At 41.6% G+C, this 22,419-nt stretch overlaps 1 protein-coding gene across 3 annotated transcripts in view; it reads right to left on the reverse strand.

The window, feature by feature from the left end:
• Nucleotides 1-248: 248 nt before the first annotated feature.
• RAB3B (RAB3B, member RAS oncogene family) overlaps nucleotides 249-22,419 on the reverse strand; it is a 149,013-nt gene continuing 126,842 nt past the window's right edge. For all 3 annotated transcript variants that reach the window (XM_065555361.1, XM_065555360.1, XM_065555359.1), the window contains 2 exons: nucleotides 10,935-11,059; nucleotides 249-830 (listed from right to left, as the gene is read on the reverse strand). In XM_065555361.1, coding sequence (XP_065411433.1) covers nucleotides 643-830; nucleotides 10,935-11,059 — 313 coding nt within the window. In that variant the 3' untranslated portion in view covers nucleotides 249-642. The remainder of the gene's footprint in view (nucleotides 831-10,934; nucleotides 11,060-22,419) is intronic.

Raw genomic sequence — 22,419 nt, forward strand, 5'->3', positions numbered from 1 at the left:
CACAAAATTCAACTCCCACTCTCTTGATTTTCTTGGTGGCCCCAGTGTATTAAATAGAAACGGGTCCTTTCTTGCTACCCAGTCCTGCTGCATCAAACAAAACAGCAGAGTTTTACATCAAGGAGCATGGTCATCTCCTACCTGAAGTCTTGAGATGTTCCAGGTTTTTTGGATGTAAAGACAGGATTTACTTTCCTATTTTGTGAGGGGAGTCTGGGTTTCTTCTTTTCTTTTTCAAAATCTTTTCCTTTCTGATCTTTTTTATGTTCAGTGCTCTTTATCAATTGTTGAGCTGCGTGTTGGTACAGAGCTCTCTCCCCAGCAAAAGGGTCTATAACAAAGCAACATTCTCTATGGGAATAATCTAAAAATACATTTATAATATTATAAAATTCTTACACTTCAATGTAATTCACCCATTAACACTATTAACAATATTTATTTAGGTTTTTTGTTTGTTTTACAATATTAGGTGTATTAGATATATTTAACATTAAACTTCCAGGACATTTAACAACCACGTCCATTTCCACTATAACAGAAACTCCAGCCTTCAGACGATATGATAATACATCATCACATGTGAAAAGATAAAGTGTGTTCAGGGAAGGGGAGAGAGAGATTTCACAGAGATTAAAATCACTAGCAGGAACAGTTCTGCTGCAAAGGCGGTGGGTTGTCTGTGAGTCGCATGTTCTTCCCAGAACTGCCTCTGGACGGGTCAGACTCTATACTCTCCGACATCTTTTCACAGATTATATCCACTAGGCGCTCAAAGACCTGTCTCACATTGATGTTCTCTTTGGCACTGGCATCAAAATAATCAAAACCTGTGAAGGAAGCAAAAAAAATAAGTCTGATTATAAAAAGAATGCTTGAAGTAAGTGTAATGGTCTGTTTAAAACACCAACAACTTATTTTGTATTCATTTGGTAGCCAAGAAACACTTCAGAATTACAGGACATCCAAGCAGATTGAAGCTGCCTGTCCTGGCTCAGCTGAGTGAATCTAAGGGGCGAGGCTAATTCTTAATACTACCATGGCGAAGAGCTTTCTAAGCAGTGCTGATGAGAAGGCCCCTAAAGCATTGCTCCCTTCTGATCAGAGAACAATTAAGGTTGGAATTATGTGAAGTTATTGATGATTCGAGGGTTGCTTTTTTTTCTTTCTAGCATGCCTTTGGTATCCTGCACCCATGAAGCAGTCAGCCATGACACCACCCAGGTCAACCTTCCTGCCCACTCAGATCAAATCGAGGAGCTTAGCCCTCCTTAATTACGAATTTGAATTCTTGCGTGAGACTTCAGCCCAGTGCCTCAGCCATGAGCAGAATATCAATGCACTGAACCAACACTGTCAGCTCCTACAATTCTTTATCTTCCCATTCCCAGAAGTCTAGGAGACTAATCATTATTTACAAGAATTATGTTGTTACTTCTGTTCTTCCTACTATTATATTGTCTATAGCAAGAAGTCAAACTACCATATAAATAATCTGCTTTGCAATAAATTACAATCCATGGTGATTTGTATCATGAGCTTTTGTAGCACATCAGCTCTCGTGTCCCATTACTAAACCAAGGAAAAGAAAAGCCCATTTAACTGACTAGTTTGCCTTCATTTTTTCACTTCAAGTCTCATTGTTTCAATCTGTTAAATAACAAGTAAGTTTCTAAACACACTTATCACTTCAGAATCATTTTTTTGAGAAGGTTCCTCAATTTTAACAAGATAAAATACCTAGTAGCGCCAATACCGACACTAAGCCATTGGCTGTAACTATGCAACTTGAATCATTAGACCGGTAGTTCTCAAACGTTTGTACTGGTGACCCCTTTCACATAGCAAGCCTCTGAGTGCGACCCCCCTTATAAATTAAAAACACTTTTTAACATATTTAACACCATTATAAATGCTGGAGGCAAAGCAGGGTTTGGGGTGGAGGCTGACAGCTCGCGCCCCCCCTCCCATGTAGTAACCTCGCAACCCCCTGAGGGGTCCCAACTCCAAGTTTGAGAACCCCTGCATTAGACAATTTGAAGAGATCAACTTTTAAAATTGGTTCTTAGTGACAGTAATATAATAACCTGTCAACAAAAAAACAAGAGACTCCAGATAAATAAACTTCTGCCATCAAGGATACCTCAGCTTGTTTAACTTTTAGTCACAGGGGGGCTGATTCCTGAAATGCACAGAACAGGAAAGACAAAGGGGACAAAGGTAATTTTAAGCCATCTTCATGGACTGTCCTGCAGCCTAGAATCCTCATAGTATAATAGTAGGATTTTATGTTTGTATTTTGTATAATTACAATGAAGGATAAAGAATAATAATGTAGCATGTATTAAACATATTGCTGTATGATTTGACCATATTCTGCCAGCCACCCTTTCTGAAAGCAGAAAGGAATGGTCTAATGGGCCATTGGTAAAGATGCATCAGCCAGAATCTATATCTGAGCTGATTTCAAGGTGGTAACAGACCTTTTAGGGTCACCACTTTGTTGTAGGTTTAGTATTTTAAAATAAGTAAAAGAATGCAATGGTTGTTTTCTCTTGTAATGCAATTTGATGTTCCTGTTCAAATGTTTTGTGTAAATCAATTCTGTGTTGTGTGGGAATGAGGAATGAGTGTGTTGAGATAAGTGTGAAGGTCATCACCGAACCAGATGTTCTAGGGAGAAACCGAGGACAGATGTAAGGGCGCCAGAAGATTGCAACATGCCCCTATTGAGATGTCAGAGGAGGGCAGATTGATGACTCTAAAGATGAGACGGGCACCTATCAATGGGGATAAGATAGCTGTGATCAAAACCAGCATGGGGTAACTCCCTGAGAGACTTAATGAAAGAACAAAATAAAGAATGAGGAGGACAATTTAAGAAAACAAGCACTCATCAAACAATTGATTACAGCATGACGGTGCAAAACTCATTGGTCCCAATGAAGGAAAATCACTATATAAACAGGATGCCTTGCCATGAAACTTTGGGTTTGTCCTGCCAAGACTTCCCCGGAGCATCGTGTCACGACCAACAGAACCCGTCTCCTACCTACCCGTGATCAACCTAGCAGGCCACTAGATTGATCCAGACTCTGGACTGGTAACCATAACATCGACTGGCGGGACAGAGAGAGAGAGAGAGTGTGTGTGTGTGTGTTTGAATGCATATGCTAATTGTTGTATCTTCAATAAATGCGGCGTATTGCCTTTTCCCCTGAAAAAGTTCCTGTGTGCTTATAAGCATAACAATAACACTTGGTGCTTCTATGATGGGGGAATATGTATATACATATTATACACACCTGGGTTGGGGTTGAAATAAGCCCAGGAGTATGCAGTTTGATATATTTCATCCAGACCTATTTAAATGTTTTCATCACAGATGTTGAGGGAAAATATTAATGAAAATTCTGCTTATTACTAAATAGACACTGCTGTAATGGACCAGATCCACTACATGTGGACCAGTATTCAGTTTTTGACAGTGGTCAGGAATGGATGCGTACAGAGGAAGGTTCAAGTAACCAACTATGGCATGACTCACCCACAAGGGAATTTTTGGCCTAACTTCAGGCATGTCCTGATGCACGAAAGCTTAACACCTTAATACATTTGTATTGTAGGATCAATAATTATTGTCCTAAAAATATTAAAGGCCTGCTCCATCAATATTCCCGTTCCTGGCTGAAGTCAAAGGCAGTGCCAAGGATTCAAGATGAGCCTCCAATTGATAACTTGATTAAGTTAATCAATGCAGACTCTTCACCTCAAGCAGACATTGACCAAGTACATCATCTCAGATTATTTTATTGCTCCTACAAATGGTTAGAGAAACATGCATAAGCATAACGTTTACATGAAGGCATTAATATGAAAGCTAACAGTTTAAGCAGGCAATAACCAATTAATCAAACTTCTTTCTCCTCACAAAGTAATTTCAGATAACATTGTACATAATGCCACATCAGCACTTAGAAAAGCTGCCTGATAAAATCTGAAATATTTTAAAATAGACAATGTTTCATACATTACGAGGCTTGAGCAGACTGGAAGTGCCAGGAGCTTCCAGAAACATAATTAGCTTTTGCTTTCTTCTGCCAGTGGGGATATATTTCTTCTTGGTGCCTTTGACAAGGTCAGGGATAGGTCAAGAGGTGCAAGTGTGAATTCTTAATTAAAGTAGTTTTGTATTGATGTAATCAGTTGTTATGGAGACAACATGTGCAGTATGTATGCATGCAGACAAGACACCCTTTGAAATATTCCAGACATAAGGATTTAGACTCGAGATATCAGGAATTTTTTGGTAATGAAAAAAACAGATGAACATCTTAGAAAAAAAATAGAAGATGGGATAGTAGCTCAAACAGAACTTCACATTTGGTTGTAATATGTTTAGGCATTAGGGTCCAAATTTTCAATCACTGAAAGCTAAATTATTCTTGAAAAATATGCAAGCACCCAGGCAAACTATGTAAAACATGCAGTTGTGAATGCAAGCTAGGTATCTGTTTTGCAAATGTTTATATTTTCAGGTGCATACTAGGTGCTTGTGTGTGAGAAGAGGACCCATTATCTCTTTTGCAAACTAAACATGCATTTGTTTATTTCATTAGTACAGTACTTAATAAGGCTTCTGTTTTTCAGTGTTTATTTTTAGCAATTTTTGAGTTTTATGTAGATGTCCACAATCAGGGGATATCGGGGCTCTCTCTTTTATTAAACTGTAAAGAGTTAAAGTATAGTAAATATATTATTCATTATATTGTATATACTGTAATGAGTAATCTCTTTGTAATGTTCCCTAGTGTGCTTTAATGTAGGGCTGTTTCATACAGCTCTACATTAAAGTGCACTAGGGAACCTTTAGTGAGCACCAGCAGGGTCTACATGGACCAATTAATGTGCAACATATTAGTGCGCTTTAGAAATCACACCCTTGTAGTGCATATTACTGCCTTATGTAGACAAGCCCATAGATGCAAGTAACTATTTCCAGAGTTCTTCTGGTGTTTATTGGATAAACACCAATTTCATTCTTTTTGTATTGGGAGTATTTTATCGATATGAAATTCAGAAGCCCTAACAATAGACCACTACTAAAAAGTAATTAGAATTACAGGAAAAGGCAGCTATTATTTGCATTATGGTAGAACCCGAAGGCTCCAATCTTGATTGTGCTAGGTACGGTTCAAGCATATTTAAGATACAGTCCCTCTCCCAAAGAGTTTACAATCCAAGGCCCTTATCCTGGAGATATTATAGCCATGCTTAGCTTTGTGCATATAAGTGCATATTGTACGCTGTTTGAGGTAGGGCTCTGTCTTTGTAGAGTACCTAGTGCAATTGGCCACCTGCTCCAGGACTGGGGCTGCTAGGCAAATTATAAATAATACCCATAAACTGAGGTTTGTCCACAACTTCCTCAAGGTCACACATTGAACCAGTGATAAAGCTAGACATACAATTGGGCTCCAGTTCCCTGCTTTTAACAATAGAGTACTATCTCTCCAATTAATAATAGAACCCAACGTTACAGATTTGAGAATTGAGTACAGTAGGAGATTTTAATAAAACTGGGGTTATGACAATTCCCGTAAGTGCCCAAAGAACTTTCTCTTTCTTGCAAACCTAAACAAATATTTACAGTAACCCCTTCTACAAGGGTCTCCGGGAAACAGCATTAATTGAAGTCAATTTTAACAAGATTGATCAGATCAGTAGAAATCCTAAGGAGACTATGGTGATGTAGTTAAAACATCACACACAAGACCTGATTCTTCAAAGATTTGCACACATGCTTAACTTTAAGCATGCAAGTAGTTCCACTGAATTCAGTAGGACTACGCACATGCTTCAAGTTAAGCACACACATTACTCTTTGCAGAATTGGAGCCTTCCTATAACTGCCTCTTGTATATTTTACCCATAATGCTTTGTAGCATTTACTCTGAAACTTTCTATATTACATTCTTTGTCTTAAGTAGAGATATAGGAAACAATACTAAATAGAAGAACAGGAGGACTTGTGGCACCTTAGAGACTAACAAATTTATTAGAGCATAAGCTTTCGTGGACTACAGCCCACTTCTTCGGATGCATATAGAATGGAACATATATTGAGGAGATATATATACACACATACAGAGAGCATAAACAGGTGGGAGTTGTCTTACCACCTCTGAGAGGCCAATTAATTAAGAGAGAAAAAAAACTTTTGAAGTGATAATCAAGCTAGCCCAGCACAGACAGACAGTTAGATAACAAGTGTGAGAATACCCACAAGGGGAGACAGATTCAATGTTTGTAATGGCCCAACCATTCCCAGTCCTTATTCAAACCGGAGTTGATTGTGTCTAGTTTGCATATCAATTCTAGCTCAGCAGTTTCTCGTTGGAGTCTGTTTTTGAAGTTTTTCTGTTGTAATATAGCCACCCGCAGGTCTGTCACTGAATGACCAGACAGGTTAAAGTGTTCTCCCACTGGTTTTTGAGTATTTTGATTCCTGATGTCAGATTTGTGTCCATTAATTCTTTTGCGTAGAGACTGTCCGGTTTGGCCAATGTACATGGCAGAGGGGCATTGCTGGCACATGATGGCATATATCACATTGGTAGATGTGCAGGTGAACGAGCCCCTGATGGTATGGCTGATGTGATTAGGTCCTATGATGATGTCACTGGAATAGATATGTGGACAGAGTTGACATCGGGGTTTGTTACAAGGATAGGTTCCTGGGTTAGTGGTTTTGTTCAGTGATGTGTGGTTGCTGGTGAGTATTTGCTTTAGGTTGGGGGGTTGTCTGTAAGCGAGGACAGGTCTGTCTCCCAAGATCTGTGAGAGTAAAGGATCATCTTTCAGGATAGGTTGTAGATCTCTGATGATGCGCTGGAGAGGTTTTAGTTGGGGGCTGAAGGTGACAGCTAGTGGTGTTCTGTTATTTTCTTTGTTGGGCCTGTCTTGTAGGAGGTGACTTCTGGGTACTCGTCTGGCTCTGTCAATCTGTTTTTTCACTTCAGCAGGTGGGTATTGTAGTTTTAAGAATGCTTGATAGAGATCTTGTAGGTGCTTGTCTCTATCCGAGGGATTGGAGCAAATGCGGTTATATCTTAGAGCTTGGCTGTAGACAATGGATCGTGTGGTGTGTCCTGGATGGAAGCTGGAGGCATGTAGGTAAGTGTAGCGGTCAGTAGGTTTCCGGTATAGGGTGGTATTTATGTGACCATCGCTTATTAGCACAGTAGTATCCAGGAAATGGACCGCTTGTGTGGATTGATCTAGGCTGAGGTTGATGGTGGGATGGAAATTATTGAAATCATGGTGAAATTCCTCAAGGGCTTCTTTTCCATGGGTCCAGATGATGAAGATGTCATCAATGTAGCGCAAGTAGAGTAGGGGCGTTAGGGGACGAGAGCTAAGGAAGCGTTGTTCTAAGTCAGCCATAAAAATGTTGGCATATTGTGGGGCCATGCGGGTACCCATAGCAGTGCCGCTGACTTGAAGGTATATATTGTCCCCAAATGTGAAATAGTTGTGGGTGAGGACAAAATCACAAAGTTCAGCCACCAGGTTAGCTGTGACATTATCAGGGATACTGTTCCTGATAGCTTGTAGTCCATCTTTGTGTGGAATATTGGTGTAGAGGGCTTCTACGTCCATAGTGGCCAGGATGGTGTTTTCTGGAAGATCACCGATGGATTGTAGTTTCCTCAGGAAGTCAGTGGTGTCTCGAAGATAGCTGGGAGTGCTGGTAGCGTAGGGTCTGAGGAGAGAGTCTACATAACCAGACAAGCCTGATGTTAGGGTGCCAATGCCTGAGATGATGGGGCGTCCAGGATATCCAGGTTTATGGATCTTGGGTAGCAAATAGAATACCCCTGGTCTAGGGTTCATAGGCACTGCTATGGGTACCCGCATGGCCCCACAATATGCCAACATTTTTATGGCTGACTTAGAACAACGCTTCCTTAGCTCTCGTCCCCTAACGCCCCTACTCTACTTGCGCTACATTGATGACATCTTCATCATCTGGACCCATGGAAAAGAAGCCCTTGAGGAATTTCACCATGATTTCAATAATTTCCATCCCACCATCAACCTCAGCCTAGATCAATCCACACAAGCGGTCCATTTCCTGGATACTACTGTGCTAATAAGCGATGGTCACATAAATACCACCCTATACCGGAAACCTACTGACCGCTACACTTACCTACATGCCTCCAGCTTCCATCCAGGACCCACCACACGATCCATTGTCTACAGCCAAGCTCTAAGATATAACCGCATTTGCTCCAATCCCTCGGATAGAGACAAGCACCTACAAGATCTCTATCAAGCATTCTTAAAACTACAATACCCACCTGCTGAAGTGAAAAAACAGATTGACAGAGCCAGACGAGTACCCAGAAGTCACCTCCTACAAGACAGGCCCAACAAAGAAAATAACAGAACACCACTAGCTGTCACCTTCAGCCCCCAACTAAAACCTCTCCAGCGCATCATCAGAGATCTACAACCTATCCTGAAAGATGATCCTTTACTCTCACAGATCTTGGGAGACAGACCTGTCCTCGCTTACAGACAACCCCCCAACCTAAAGCAAATACTCACCAGCAACCACACATCACTGAACAAAACCACTAACCCAGGAACCTATCCTTGTAACAAACCCCGATGTCAACTCTGTCCACATATCTATTCCAGTGACATCATCATAGGACCTAATCACATCAGCCATACCATCAGGGGCTCGTTCACCTGCACATCTACCAATGTGATATATGCCATCATGTGCCAGCAATGCCCCTCTGCCATGTACATTGGCCAAACCGGACAGTCTCTACGCAAAAGAATTAATGGACACAAATCTGACATCAGGAATCAAAATACTCAAAAACCAGTGGGAGAACACTTTAACCTGTCTGGTCATTCAGTGACAGACCTGCGGGTGGCTATATTACAACAGAAAAACTTCAAAAACAGACTCCAACGAGAAACTGCTGAGCTAGAATTGATATGCAAACTAGACACAATCAACTCCGGTTTGAATAAGGACTGGGAATGGTTGGGCCATTACAAACATTGAATCTGTCTCCCCTTGTGGGTATTCTCACACTTGTTATCTAACTGTCTGTCTGTGCTGGGCTAGCTTGATTATCACTTCAAAAGTTTTTTTTCTCTCTTAATTAATTGGCCTCTCAGAGGTGGTAAGACAACTCCCACCTGTTTATGCTCTCTGTATGTGTGTATATATATCTCCTCAATATATGTTCCATTCTATATGCATCCGAAGAAGTGGGCTGTAGTCCACGAAAGCTTATGCTCTAATAAATTTGTTAGTCTCTAAGGTGCCACAAGTCCTCCTGTTCTTCTTTTTGCGGATACAGACTAACACGGCTGCTACTCTGAATACTAAATAGATGAGAAATTGGGATGCATATCCTACATTCTGGTGTTCATTCTAAAATCTTTATTCCAAACTCAGCTTCTTCCAGAAGAAACTGCTCCCTTTTTTCTAGCAATCAGGTGATGTTACTTCTATATATGGGCAGGAAGCACAGTAAGTAACTGTGATGGTTCTCGGGGTACCCAGGACGGTGAATCACCTTGTTATCCTCTGCCTCCAGCATGAGGGAGACTTGCTTGTGCTTAGCTGGGTGGCAGCTTCCTGACACCACCAGCCAGTTAGCCAGTCAAGCACTCTCCTCTGGATGATGCGTGCCCTCATTTTTCCTTGCAGGTTAACAATAGGTGCATCCCAGTCCCAGAGCCCCTTTGCAGCGTCCTCCTGTAGTGTCCAACCCCTTATCCACTGAACACCCACAGAAATACCACATCTGCTGTCCCCAAGGGAACAGTGTACACACCAGCTTGTATGATTCAACTCAGGATCAGAACCTCACTTAATATCACAGCACTTAGATATACTTGTAGCAAAAGCAAAGATAAGATTATCATCAAAGATTCAAGAGATAGCAAGTAAGGATAATGGACACAAAAGGTTAGGTATAAAACAAAATCATAATTCACTTTCTAGAGACTAAACAGGCTTACCAGCTGTCTAAAGAAGTTTACCTCACCCCCCCCCAAAAGTCCTCTGCAACCAAGGCTGGTTGTGATCCCATTTTAATGAATCTAAACGCATTGCACGTTTATTTCCTAGGTGCAGGATGAGGGTGGAGGAGGGCATCATTTTTGCCTTCTACTTCTATCCCCAAAGTTCATTGTCTGTATTTTGACACAGTATAACCGTTTCCCCTCCCCCCACCTTATTTGTTTTCCTGAATGTTCTTCCCTGTTGACTTCACATCTCTCTATTGACTTTGCATGTAACTGTATATCCATTGTGTTAGCTTGCAATGCTTAATTTACATCTCTCAACAGGTGAATAAACATTTCTTATCTGTGAGAAAACATGTCTGGCAACCCTGCCTTGATACAGACTTTAAAATGTATTTTCAGTATACCGTATAAACACATAATTCCTTATATAGTATCTGTACATACAGTTCACTATGATATTAATGACCAGTGTGACCCTGGCTTTCATTTAAGTCCTCACATTAGCTTCTTTGGTGAACATTAAGGTACATACCAGAACCAGGACATTCCTGTATCCCCCTTGCTAGCTGGCATTAAGGAATTCTTGGGTTACAGTAACTACTGGATTTTTTTGCTCCACTCTAAAAAACAATTTATAATCTCTGATAAATTGCAAAAAAAACACCCCAAAAATTAAAAAATCGGGTGTAAAAGCAACTTTAAATTCTGAAAATGACACTGTAGTACTCAGCAGAGTGGTATATAATATTTAACTAGACCATTATCTTATTTGCAGCATTGATATTGTACTGTTGGAAGAACTTTTTAATATACAAGTAAAAAGGAACACATTATAAAAAGAAAAGAAGGGAAGCTTTAACACATACCTAACTGATCAGCCAGATGTTTACCCTTTTCCAGAGGAATGATTCTTTCATCCTCCATGTCACACTTGTTTCCAACCACAATGACTTGTGCATTATCCCAGGAATAGGTCTTGATCTGAGTGGCCCTATAGCAGGACAGAGAAAATAGATAATGTATTGTCAGTAGTGCCAAAGAAGGTTATATGTTAATTTATAATGAAAATAAATACTTATAAACATTAAACCCAATTCCAACTGTAGAGCAGCTGTTGATTAAAAGGTAAATTACCAAACATATATAAGGCAGCAATGCAACATTTTAAAGTATATGAATTATGATAGATTCTATTTTATTATCCGAATACTTTGTATACAAAGTTAATGTACCAATAAAGTTTCCCAGTCACATTTTTTAAATATTTTAAACATTGTGGGAACAGAACAAAAAGCTGAATTCAGTAGTTTCATTTTATACATTTTAGGAAAATTAATACAACTTCTATGGCCTCTTCTGCTTGTATAAATCAGTCAGTGATCATAGAATACCAGGGTTGGAAGGGACCTCAGGAGGTCATCTAGTCTAACCCCCTGCTCAAAGCAGGACCAATCCCCAGACAGATTTTTGCCCAGGATCCCTAAATGGCTCCCTCAAGGATTGAGCTCACAACCCTGGGTTTAGAAGGCCAATGCTCAAACCACTGAGCTATCCTGCATTTACACCAACTAAGGCTCTGTCCCCTAAAGAGAAGAATATATAATAGATGTACACTTAGGGTAACCAGATGTCCCCATTTTATAGGGACAGTCCCAGTTTTGGGGTCTTTTTCTTATATAGGCTCCTATTACCCCGCATCCCCTGTCCGATTTTTCACATTTGCTTTCTGGTCACCCTATGTAAACTACTATTCAGAATGAAGCACAATATACGGTACAAGATACGACAAAAATAACCCAGAACTGAATCACAAATTCAATGCCTCTGGACAAATAAATGATGCTTAATTTGCGATTGCTATTATTTTATTTTTATACAATTCGTTAGAAAAGAGAACGCAGTAGATGTAATATTTAGGATTTTAGTAAAGTTTTTGAAATGGTTTTTCATGAACTCGTACTGAAAAACGGAATCATCTTGACTAGAGTAGGAAAGCTGTCATGTGGACTAAATACTGGCTAAAAACCTGTAAAAAAAAAAAAGTAAAAAAACAAATGTATCAAATTGGGGGGAAATGGGATTTAGTGAAAGATTAGCTCATATGTATAGCTTGACTAAGGGATGTCTAATGCAGCAATGAGCAGACATGATAGTCTGCAAGTATCTGATGATGGTTAACTACAAGGACTGAGGAATTATTTAGTGTGGTACATGGGGGACCACCTGTAGTAATTGAATAAATTTAGACTGAATATCTACATTTAAAACATCTAAAGTGCTTTCTGGCTTGGTATGTGGTGGAATTGGAATGGAGTTTATTGTGGAGCTGCGGCGTCTAGGAGTGTTATGTTTTATGAAGTTTATACAGTAAGGCATGTGCTGAAATTGCTGAGGATGCTAATATGATCTTAACTACACCTCTACCTCGATATAATGCTGTCCTCGGGAGCCAAAAAATCTTACCGCGTTATAGGTGAAACAGCGTTATATCGAACTTGCTTTGATCCGCCAGAGTGCGTGGCCCTGCCCCCCGGAGCACTGCTTTACCGTGTTATATCAGAATTCATGTTATATTGGGTCGCATTATATCGAGGTAGAGGTGTAGTCAATTTCCTTGATTTTCAGTGAGTGCATTGATGGAAAATGCACTTGTGCAATCTCAACAGTAAGCTAACTAAGTTTTAGGAGTAGGAACAAGACTAAGAGTTATGAGTTGGAAGATGATGTTTAATGGTGGTCAGATTTCAGGGATCAAATCTTGGCTTTAGACAATGTGTATAGGGGAAAGGAAAGTTATGCTGAGTCCTCATTTTAGCTCCCCAAATCAATGAAATTCACTCTCTGCAGTCCCTCAACCCACTGAGCTGCAGAGGGGCATTCCAGGTGGGGCTTGGGAATGTGGTTGTGGCATGCACATATAAACAACCCAAGAATAAAAAAAATAATTAAAAAGAGAGCGAGAGAGAGAGAAGGTCCTTAAAGTCAGGTTTCTAAGTTCGTATATACCTGAAGAATTGTTGTGATTTTCAAAAGAACTGAGCATCCAGCAGCTCCCACAGAATACAGGCTAACCAAAATAATTTTACCCCTTTTGACATGAGTTGTTAGCCAGTATTCAAGGTCTTGTGGATTGTTTCCATTAGGAAGAGAAACTGAGGCGAAGTCAGGTATTTCTTTGAAGCAATCCTGTTTATTTACAAAAAATGTACACTAAATCCTTTGTCCCTGAACGTAGGAGGAATCAAATAGCAGGAGACGGTTTCTTTGTTCACAGTTTCAAGCCTCTTTTTAGCCAGCACTCTTCCCAAATGCTCTCTAGCTTTTTTCAGGGTCACGCTACAAGTGTTTCTCTGATTATCTCTGGGGTTTCCTTGCTGCCTTCTGTGTACATTGTAGTGTTTCTCTTGCTTCTCTTTGGGTACATCTATACTGCGTTCTTAAGTCAGTTTAGGTAACCTACATTAGCTAATTCATGTTAACCTAGTAGGGAAGACATGGCAATTTGGCTTTCAACTTACGTTAGCGCTACTGTGTCTTCACTGTTGTTAACCCGAGTTAGCTAACACAGGTTACCTAACCTGACTTAAGAACACACTTTATTCGCAGAGTACACGTACCCTTAAACATGCACATGCGCGCACACACAGCCGCAACAAAAAATACTGAGTCCCCTGTGTTTGCATTCAGACCCCAGTAAAACCCCTCTCTCACATAGCTCAGATTCCTAACCGGCCTTGTAAGTGGCCTGTGTTTTGGGTGGTGGCTCTTATTATTTCAGCTGTCTTTTCCATAAAGGAGCTTAATTACTTCTAACATTTGTCACGAATGAAGGGCATCCGGTACACCCAACAGCTTCAGCAAACTTTCACCCAATCCCAGCATAACAACATTACTTTTTCATCCATTTGCCAAAAGAGAGCCAGGATTCTACCCAAGTTTTTATTTCTATTTAGTTTACTTAAATTGCTTTCCCTTTAATAACATGGGGCTTGAGTCCTTCCGCTTCTGATTCACAAAGAACCTCCAATGCTGATTCACTCTTGATAATTTAAGTTAATTGTGAACAGCCCGCTCTCCTCTCCCACAGAAATGTCAATTACATTATTCCAGGAGTATCTGTTAAGCAGGGGTTCATTTTATTGTGCAAATTGCCTTAAATAAATAAACAGCACATTTGATTTGTAGATGAGGAAATTAGTCTAAACAAAGGCCCTTCCTTGAGTTCAGGCTGATTTTTCAAAATGCAAAAATTATACAGAATGATGTATTTTCAGGCTGACACATTTCCTAGCCTGTAAGGTGAAATTAACACCTGGGGTTTGATTTACGTTTGCTCTTTACTAACATGATTTTTTCCTCTTTTATTATGTTGCAGGTTGTTTTAATTCTTTTTTCTTGTATTCTGTGTCTGTACAGCTGATTCCTACCAGCAACTTATTTTTTCATTGGATGATTAATAGTTAAAAGGATGGCCAGGCTGACGGTCTAGCAAAAGGGGACAGTGATATGGATGCAGTGCCTTGGGAGAGACTTACTGGAATTTCCTGAGTGCCTTGTTCTTGCATCTCGCTGATAGTACTAAGATAGGCAATATTCTCAAACCTTATAATATTCAATTACAAGATCCACAACCTTTTCAGATATGCATCCGAAGAAGTGGGCTGTAGTCCACAAAAGCTTATGCTCTAATAAATTTGTTAGTCTCTAAGGTGCTGCAAGTACTCCTGTTAACCTTTTCAGAAGCATTCTCGGAAAATTGCTATATCCGAGATAGAGGATGCACAATGTAATCTCCAGGAACTGCTAGCAAATAGAATGATTGCTGAATTGCGCAGACTGTATCCCTCCCCCAAAGTGGTGGCCAGGATCTCTTGTTAATGTCTGACGAGTTCACCTGTGAATAGAGTGAGGCCACGTCTACACTACAAAATTAAGTCGACCTAACTTACGTCGGCATTCAGCCACCGCAGTAATTTCATTGTTTGTCTACACTTTGCTCCTTGTGTCGGTGGTGCCCGTTCTCACCAGGAGTGCTTGCATTTATTCAGCTTTCACTATGGGGCATTGTGGGACAGCTTCTGAAAGCCAGCAACAGTTGATGTAAGCAACACAGTGTCTACACTGACACTGTGTCGACCTAACTACATTGATATTGACTCTACGCCTCCGGTGGAGTTATTAAGTTGGTGTAACAGGCGAGTTATGATGGCGGGAAGTAAATTTTAGTGCAGATACTTACATAGTTGGTACATGTCAGCTGCCTTGTGTCAACCTAACTCTGTAGCATAGACCAGGCTCAGTTCTCAAAACAATTTTAGACCTACCTGAAGAAACGAAGGATTCTGCTCTGATGACACTTCTTTGTTGTTGGATAATTTGAACATACATGCAGACGGTGTTCCACATCCCCTGGAACCTACACCCTGGAGATTCAATACACATTCTGTACATTTCCCAGAAGGTAGCACAAGCATGTGCTCCTGCGCAGTGAGCCAAGCACCATTTTGAAAAAGGTGTAATTGTACTTTAAACTAGTGGGTGGCAATGGCAGGTGCTGTGAGGAGAGTAGCTGTCGCCACTGTCTTTCCTGGCCGGGTCTGCATGTGTTAGAGCCGCCATGGCTGCATAGGGGTGTCCAAGTCCCACACTGGGAGGGTGGCACTGCACACAAGGGCCCATAATTGTAGCCTTCGCGCCTGGAACAGGGAAGGAGGTATGGTGGAGGCGGAGCGGGCAGCGAGACAGGAGGTCTCTGGGGAGAAATGGGGGGTGGTTGGGAGATGGGGGCTTGGCACAGCCCTGCATCACTGGTGCGTGGTTACTGTGGAGGTGTTAGTAGAGCCCAGAAAATCCGCGGATATCCGCTTTATATCTGCGGATTGTGGATATCCAAGGACAATTTTTGTGAATTGCAGATCGGATGCGGATACAAATTTTGTATCCATGCAGAGCTCTACCTTTGACTAGTAACATTTTTCCTTGGAAAGGCCTAAAACTCTTCTCCTAATGATCCATAAATGTATTCATTAGATTCCACAGAAACAAATTACCTTGAATCAGATGGAAGTGCACCACCTAATTTACATGTTTTTAGCTTCTTGCCTTAAGAAAAAAATGCTTCTTTCAAGGACACACAGCAAGCTTTACTCAAAATCATATTAAAAAAAATCACAGCCGTGAACAACCTGTATGCATTCTGTCAACATCTTACAGATAATCTTCTTATACAAGAGAAAATGTTGAAATCCTGTACCCAGATATCATTTCTAAAATAAGTGAAAATGCTTTGTTTTCAAATAAGTTTGAAAGGTTCCCACTGGATTTAAAGGAAGTGTTCTTGAATGCTTTGGATTTATTCCCGATGGCTAAGGTGTCAGCCAACCTATCATATCACACTGCATTTGAGACAGAATGTTTTATTTACACTGTGGTTTATTTACTGTGTTTGGACACAACACTTCACTAACCAGGCAGAATAACATGGCACTTGGAGGAGGGAATAGATGCCTGGGACCACCTCCAGTGACTTATGGGGTAATAACATGGTGTAACTGAAGGGTGAATTTGACTCTTGACCTTTAAATATTGTCTGGCACTTGTCTAATTTCAGAGGGAATTATACTCAGCACCTCAAAGGCTCAGGCTCAAAATGTACATCTATTAACTTTACACAGCACTGTACCATCTGTGATGTAACTCATGTACTTCTGGACACAACACAGTAAGAACAGTCTGTGAAGACGTTTTAGCCCTTAACACATTTTAATTTTTTCCTTTGTAATGTGTTATTCAGAAATCCTTCTGCCAAATCTTTTTTGTTTTCTCAGGGCTTGTCTATACTTACGCGCTGGTTCGGCGGCAGGCAATCGAACTTCTGGGTTCGATTTATCGCGTCTTGTCTGGACGCGATAAATCGAACCCAGAAGTGCTCCCTGTCGACTCCAGTAATCCTGCTCGGCACGAGGAGTACGCGGAGTCGATGGGGGAGCCTGCCTGCCGTGTCTGGACTGCGGTAAGTTCGAACTAAGGTACGTCGACTTCAGCTACGTTATTCACATAGCTGAAGTTGCGTACCTTAGTTCGAATTGGGGGGGTTAGTGTAGACCAGGCCTCAGTGTTACGTGCCCTCTTCTTTAATTCCCAAAGATTTCTAAATAATGTTCTAGTTAAGTGCTGGCAAAATAAAGGCTCAATAAAAATGTCTATAAATACATGGAGCTGGCCAGAAGCCTTGCAGATGTCAGCATGGTTGTAGAAAATTGCCTGGTGTTAGCACACCTAAATACCAGTAGGAACAGAGGTAATTCCATGATCAGGCCACAACCTCTTAGCTAAAGTATGAAACACTGCTGTCTCTTGGGAATCCAAGTGCAACCTGTAGTGAGGTCTGAGAATCTCTTAGGAAAGGGCTGGATATACTCTACCAACATAAGGAGCGATCACAAAGAGAAGGTTACTCACCCTGTGCAATAACTGAGGTTCTTCGAGATGGTTGTCCCTGTAGGTGCTCCACTTTAGATGAATCTGTGCCCCTGCGCTTGTCATCGGAGATTTGTAGTAGCAATGCCTGGTTGGGTCGCACATGTGCTTGTCCCAGTCTCATGCAGCCTCAGGCGGTTACATAGCGCCATCGGATCAGTCCTTCCTGGGTCCCGTCTCTACCGCAGTCTCAAGTGTGAAAACTCCAAAGTAGAGGGTAAGAGGAAGGGTAGAGGAGCACCCACAGAGACAACCATCTCTAAGAAGCTGTTACTGCACAGGGTACATAACCACCTCTTCTTCTTCTTCAAGGAGTGTCTCTGTGGGTGCTCCATTTTAGGTGACAGAAAAGCAGTGCCCCTTGGTGTAAGGAAGGGGCTTCAGAGTTGCAGTCGTGGCAGATGATAAAACCATAAGTCCGAATAGAGCGTCTGATGATGAATGCTGCTCTGTGGCATAATGTTGTGTGAATGTATGGGCTGATGCCCATGTTGCCGCTTTGCAGATGTCCATAATGGGGACATTGTTGAGGAAGACTATTGAGACAGAAAGTGCTCTGATGGAGTGTGTGTGGGTTCCAGTGGGGGTGGTAGCTGTTGTTGATGATAACTAGGGCTGTCAAGCAACTAAAAAAATTAATCGCGCTGTTAAACAGTAATAGAATACCATTTATTTACATATTTTTGGCCATTTTCTACATTTTCAAATATATTGATTTCAATTATAACACAGAATACAAAGAGTACAGTGTTCACTTTATATTTATTTTTTATTCCAAATATTTGCACTGTAAAAAACAAAAGAAATAGTATTTTTCAATTCCCCTAATACAAGTACTGTAGTGCAATTTCTTTATCATGAAAGTTGAACTTACAAATGTAGAATTATATACAAAAAATAACTGCATTCAAAAATAAAACAATGTAAAACTTTACAGCCTACAAGTCCACTCAGTACCCGCTCAGACAAAAAAGTTTGGTTACAATTTGCAGGGGATAAAGCTGCCCACTTTATCCCCTGGAAAAAAAAATATATTTCTTGTTTACAATGTCACCTGAAAGTGAGGACAGGCGTTCGCATGGCACTATTGTAGCCGGAGCCGCAAGATATTTATGTGCCAGATGCGCTAAAGATTCATATGTCCCCTCATGCTTCAACTACCATTCCAGAGGACATGTGTCCATACCGATGACGGGTTCTGCTCTATAATGATCCAAAGCAGAGCAGACTTACACATGTTCATTTACATCATCTGAATCAGATGCCACCAGCAGAAGGTTGATTATCTTTTTTGGTGGTTCGGGTTCTGTAGTTTCTGCATCTGAGTGTTGCTCTTTTAAGACTTTTGAAAGCATGCTCCACACCTCATCCCTCTCGGATTTTGGATGACACTTCAGATTCTTAAACCGTGGGTTGAGTGCTGTAGCTATTTTTAGAAATCTCACATTGGTACCTTCTTTGTGTTTGGTCAAATCTGCTGTGAAAGTGTTCTTAAAATGAACAGGTGCTGGGCCATCATCCAAGATTGCTATAACATGAAATATATGGCAGAATGAAGGTAAAACAGAACAGGAGACATACAATTCTCCCCCAAAGAGTTCAGTTGCAAATTTAATTAATGCATTACTTTTTTTTAAATGAGCATCATCAGCATGGAAGCATATCCTCTGGAATGGTGGCCGAAGCATACAACGTTTAGCGTATCTGGCACGTAAATATTTTGCAATGCTGGCTACAAAAGTACCATGAGAACACCTGTTCTCACTTTCAGGTGACATTGTATACATTCTCCCGTAAATGTATACAAACTTGTTTGTCTTAGCGATTGGCTGAACAAGAAGTAGAACTGAGTGGACTTGTAGGCTCTAAAGTTTTACATTGTTTTGTTTTTTGAGTGCAGTTATGTAACAAATAAAATCTACATTTATAAGTTACACTTTCATGATAAAGAGATTGCACTACAGTACTTGTATGAGGTGAATTAAAAAATACTATTTCTTTCATTTATCATTTTTACAGTGCAGATATTTGTAATAAAAAATGATATAAAATGAGCACTGTATACTTTGTATTCTGTGTTGTAATAGAAACCAATATATTTGAAAATGTAGAAAAACATCCACAATATTTAATAAATTTCAGTTGGTATTCTATTAACAGTGCAATTAATTGTGATTAATTGTTTTAAACGCGATTAATTTTTTTTGAGTTAATCGTGTAAGTTAATTAATCAACAGCCCTAATGATAACAAAAGTCAATGCAGCTGGAGATCCATTTAGACAGTCTCCGTTTAGATATGGTGTCTCCCTTATAACATTCAATGATGGAGAGAAATAATGTTGGTGATTTTCTGCAAGTCTTTGTCCTTTCAATGTAAAAAGCTAGCGCTCTTCAGATCTCCAGGGTGTGGAGCTCTGCTTCTCATTTATTCTCATGACATTTGGGGAAGAACGTCAGGAGATGAATGGGCTGACTCAGATGGAATGAGTAAGCAGCCTTAAGTAAGAACTTGGGATGTGGTCTTAAAGTAACTTTGTTTTTGAAAAATGTTGCATATAGGATGTGTGCCATGAGGATCCCCAGTCCCCCCACTCATCTGGCGGATGTGATAGCGACGAGGAAGGCCACCTTCACCGAGAGGTGGAGAAGTGAACAGGTCACTAGTGGTTCAAAAGGGGGCTCCAGTAAGGCCTTGCAACACTAGATTGAGGTCTCACGATGGAGCAGGGTCTTGTATTTTGGGGTAAAGGTTACAAAGGCCCCCGAGAGAACGTTTGGTGGTCGGGTGGGCAAAGATCAAGAACTTGTCCACCTTGTAGTAGAACGCTGTCATTTCTGCGAGGTGTACTCTGATCGAGTTCATGGAGAAACCCCATTTCTTAACTTCCAATATATAGTCCAGTACCAATGGTAGAAGAGAGGAAGTTGCCATGATTTGTCTATTTTGGCACCATGTATGGAACCTCTTCCATTGTGTTAGCTAAGTATGTCGCGTACTTGGTCTTCGAGTGTTTAAAAGAATGTCCCTTACCTCCTCTGAACAGACCATTTCACAGTCTCAGAGCCATGGAGTAGCCACGCCTTCATGTGGAGTCTTGCCAGGTTCGGGTGGTGGACCTGGTCCGCATCCTGAGACAGGAGAGGAGGTAGAAGTGGAAGAGTGCCTGGTGGTAAGGAAACCATGTTTGTCTGGGTGACATGGGGGTTATCAAGATGACTCTGCAGTTGTCTGTCCTGATCTTGTGTATGACCCTGGATAGGAGAGGGGTCGGAAGGGGTTCCGGTAGGAGTGCCATCCCATTTGAGGAGAAAAGCATCGCCTAGAGCAGTGTTTTTCAAAGTTCGGGTCACAACCCAGTACTGGGTCGTGGCATGGAAGGCACTAGGTCGCCATACTCAGCACCCAGGTGCTGCCCAGCTAACTGCCTACCTGCTCCTACACTGCGCTGCCCCCTGGAAGCAGACAGAAGTGGGTCCAGCTTCTAGGCAAGGGGGCCATGGGGCTCCGCGTGCTGACCCCACCTCAAGCATCTGGCCTATGGGAGCTTGCGTGCCTGCTGTCTGCTTCCGGGGCACAGCGTGGTCCGCAGTGCCAGTACAGGCAGGAAGCCTGCCTCTGCACCCCAGCTGTGCCGCTGACCGGGAGCCACCGGAGGTAAGTCCGTGCCCCAACCCAACGCCTCATTCCCCTGCCCCAGCCCTGAGCCCCCCCAAACCTGGAACCCCTTCCTGCACCCCAAACCCCTCATCCCCAGCCCAGAGCCCTGATCCCTTCCCGTACCCCAACCCTCTGCTCTAGCCCTGACCCCCTCCCCCACCCCAAACCCCTCATCCCCAGCTCCGGTGGGTCGCAGGCATCAGCAATTTTTTTCAACTGGGTCCCCAGAAAAAAAGTTTGAAAACCACTGACCTAGAGAATGGGGCCCCAATCCTGCTCTGGAGCAGAAGTGTGGGCACTTGGCATTTTGGATTGTTGCCAAAAGTTCTATAGCTGGGAACCCCCATTGTTTGAATATGCTCTGTAGTACTCCAGCGTTTATTTCTCACTCGTGGTCCTGGGAAAATGTTCTGCTCCGTGCATCTGCAGTGGTGTTTTGGCATCCTGGTAGGTAGGAGGCTGAGATGTTGAGGCTGACGCACCAACTCCATAGCATACATTGCAAACTGCCCTTAGCTCCAGTAGGTTTATATGTAGTGTGGAGCCCGATGGGGACCAGTCACCTTTGATCGTGTGATTGTGCAGGTGCACCCTCCAACCTAGCAGGGAAGCATCCATTGTGAGTATTATTGCTGGAAGGTTCTGCGCGAAGGGGACTCCTGCGCAAACATTGTTTGGCTGTGTCCACCAATGTAGAGAGTTTTTTACTTTGGTTCTCATCATTAGTTGTTTGTTTATGCTGTATCTGTGTGGAACATACACTATCCAGTGCCAGCCTTGCAGACATCACATGAGCAGTCTGGCATATTTGATGACAAATGTCCTTGCGGACATGTGACCTAACAGTTGGAGGCAGGTCCTGTCCAATATCTGGGGACTGGCTAGTGGCATGGTGATTAGATTTACTAGAGTTGTAAATAGGTGTCATGGCAGCAAGGCTGTAGCCTCCAGAGAGTCGAGGTAGGCCCCGATGAACTCCAGTCTCTGGACAGTTGTGAATGTTGATTTCTGTTTGTTTATTTATAGGCCTAGACGTGTGAAGAGAACTATTGTCTTTTGAGTAGCTTCTCATGCCTCTTCTCCTGTCAATGCTTTGAATAAGCAATCATCCAAATAGGGGAATATTATCTTGTCTGCGGAGGTGGGCAGACACCACCACGAGAACTTTCAAGGATACCCGTGGTGCAGTGGAAATGGTCTGCTCCTAGAACAA

The sequence above is a fragment of the Chrysemys picta genome, chromosome 8 (assembly GCF_011386835.1).
Source record: "Chrysemys picta bellii isolate R12L10 chromosome 8, ASM1138683v2, whole genome shotgun sequence".
Taxonomy (NCBI): Eukaryota; Metazoa; Chordata; order Testudines; family Emydidae; genus Chrysemys; species Chrysemys picta.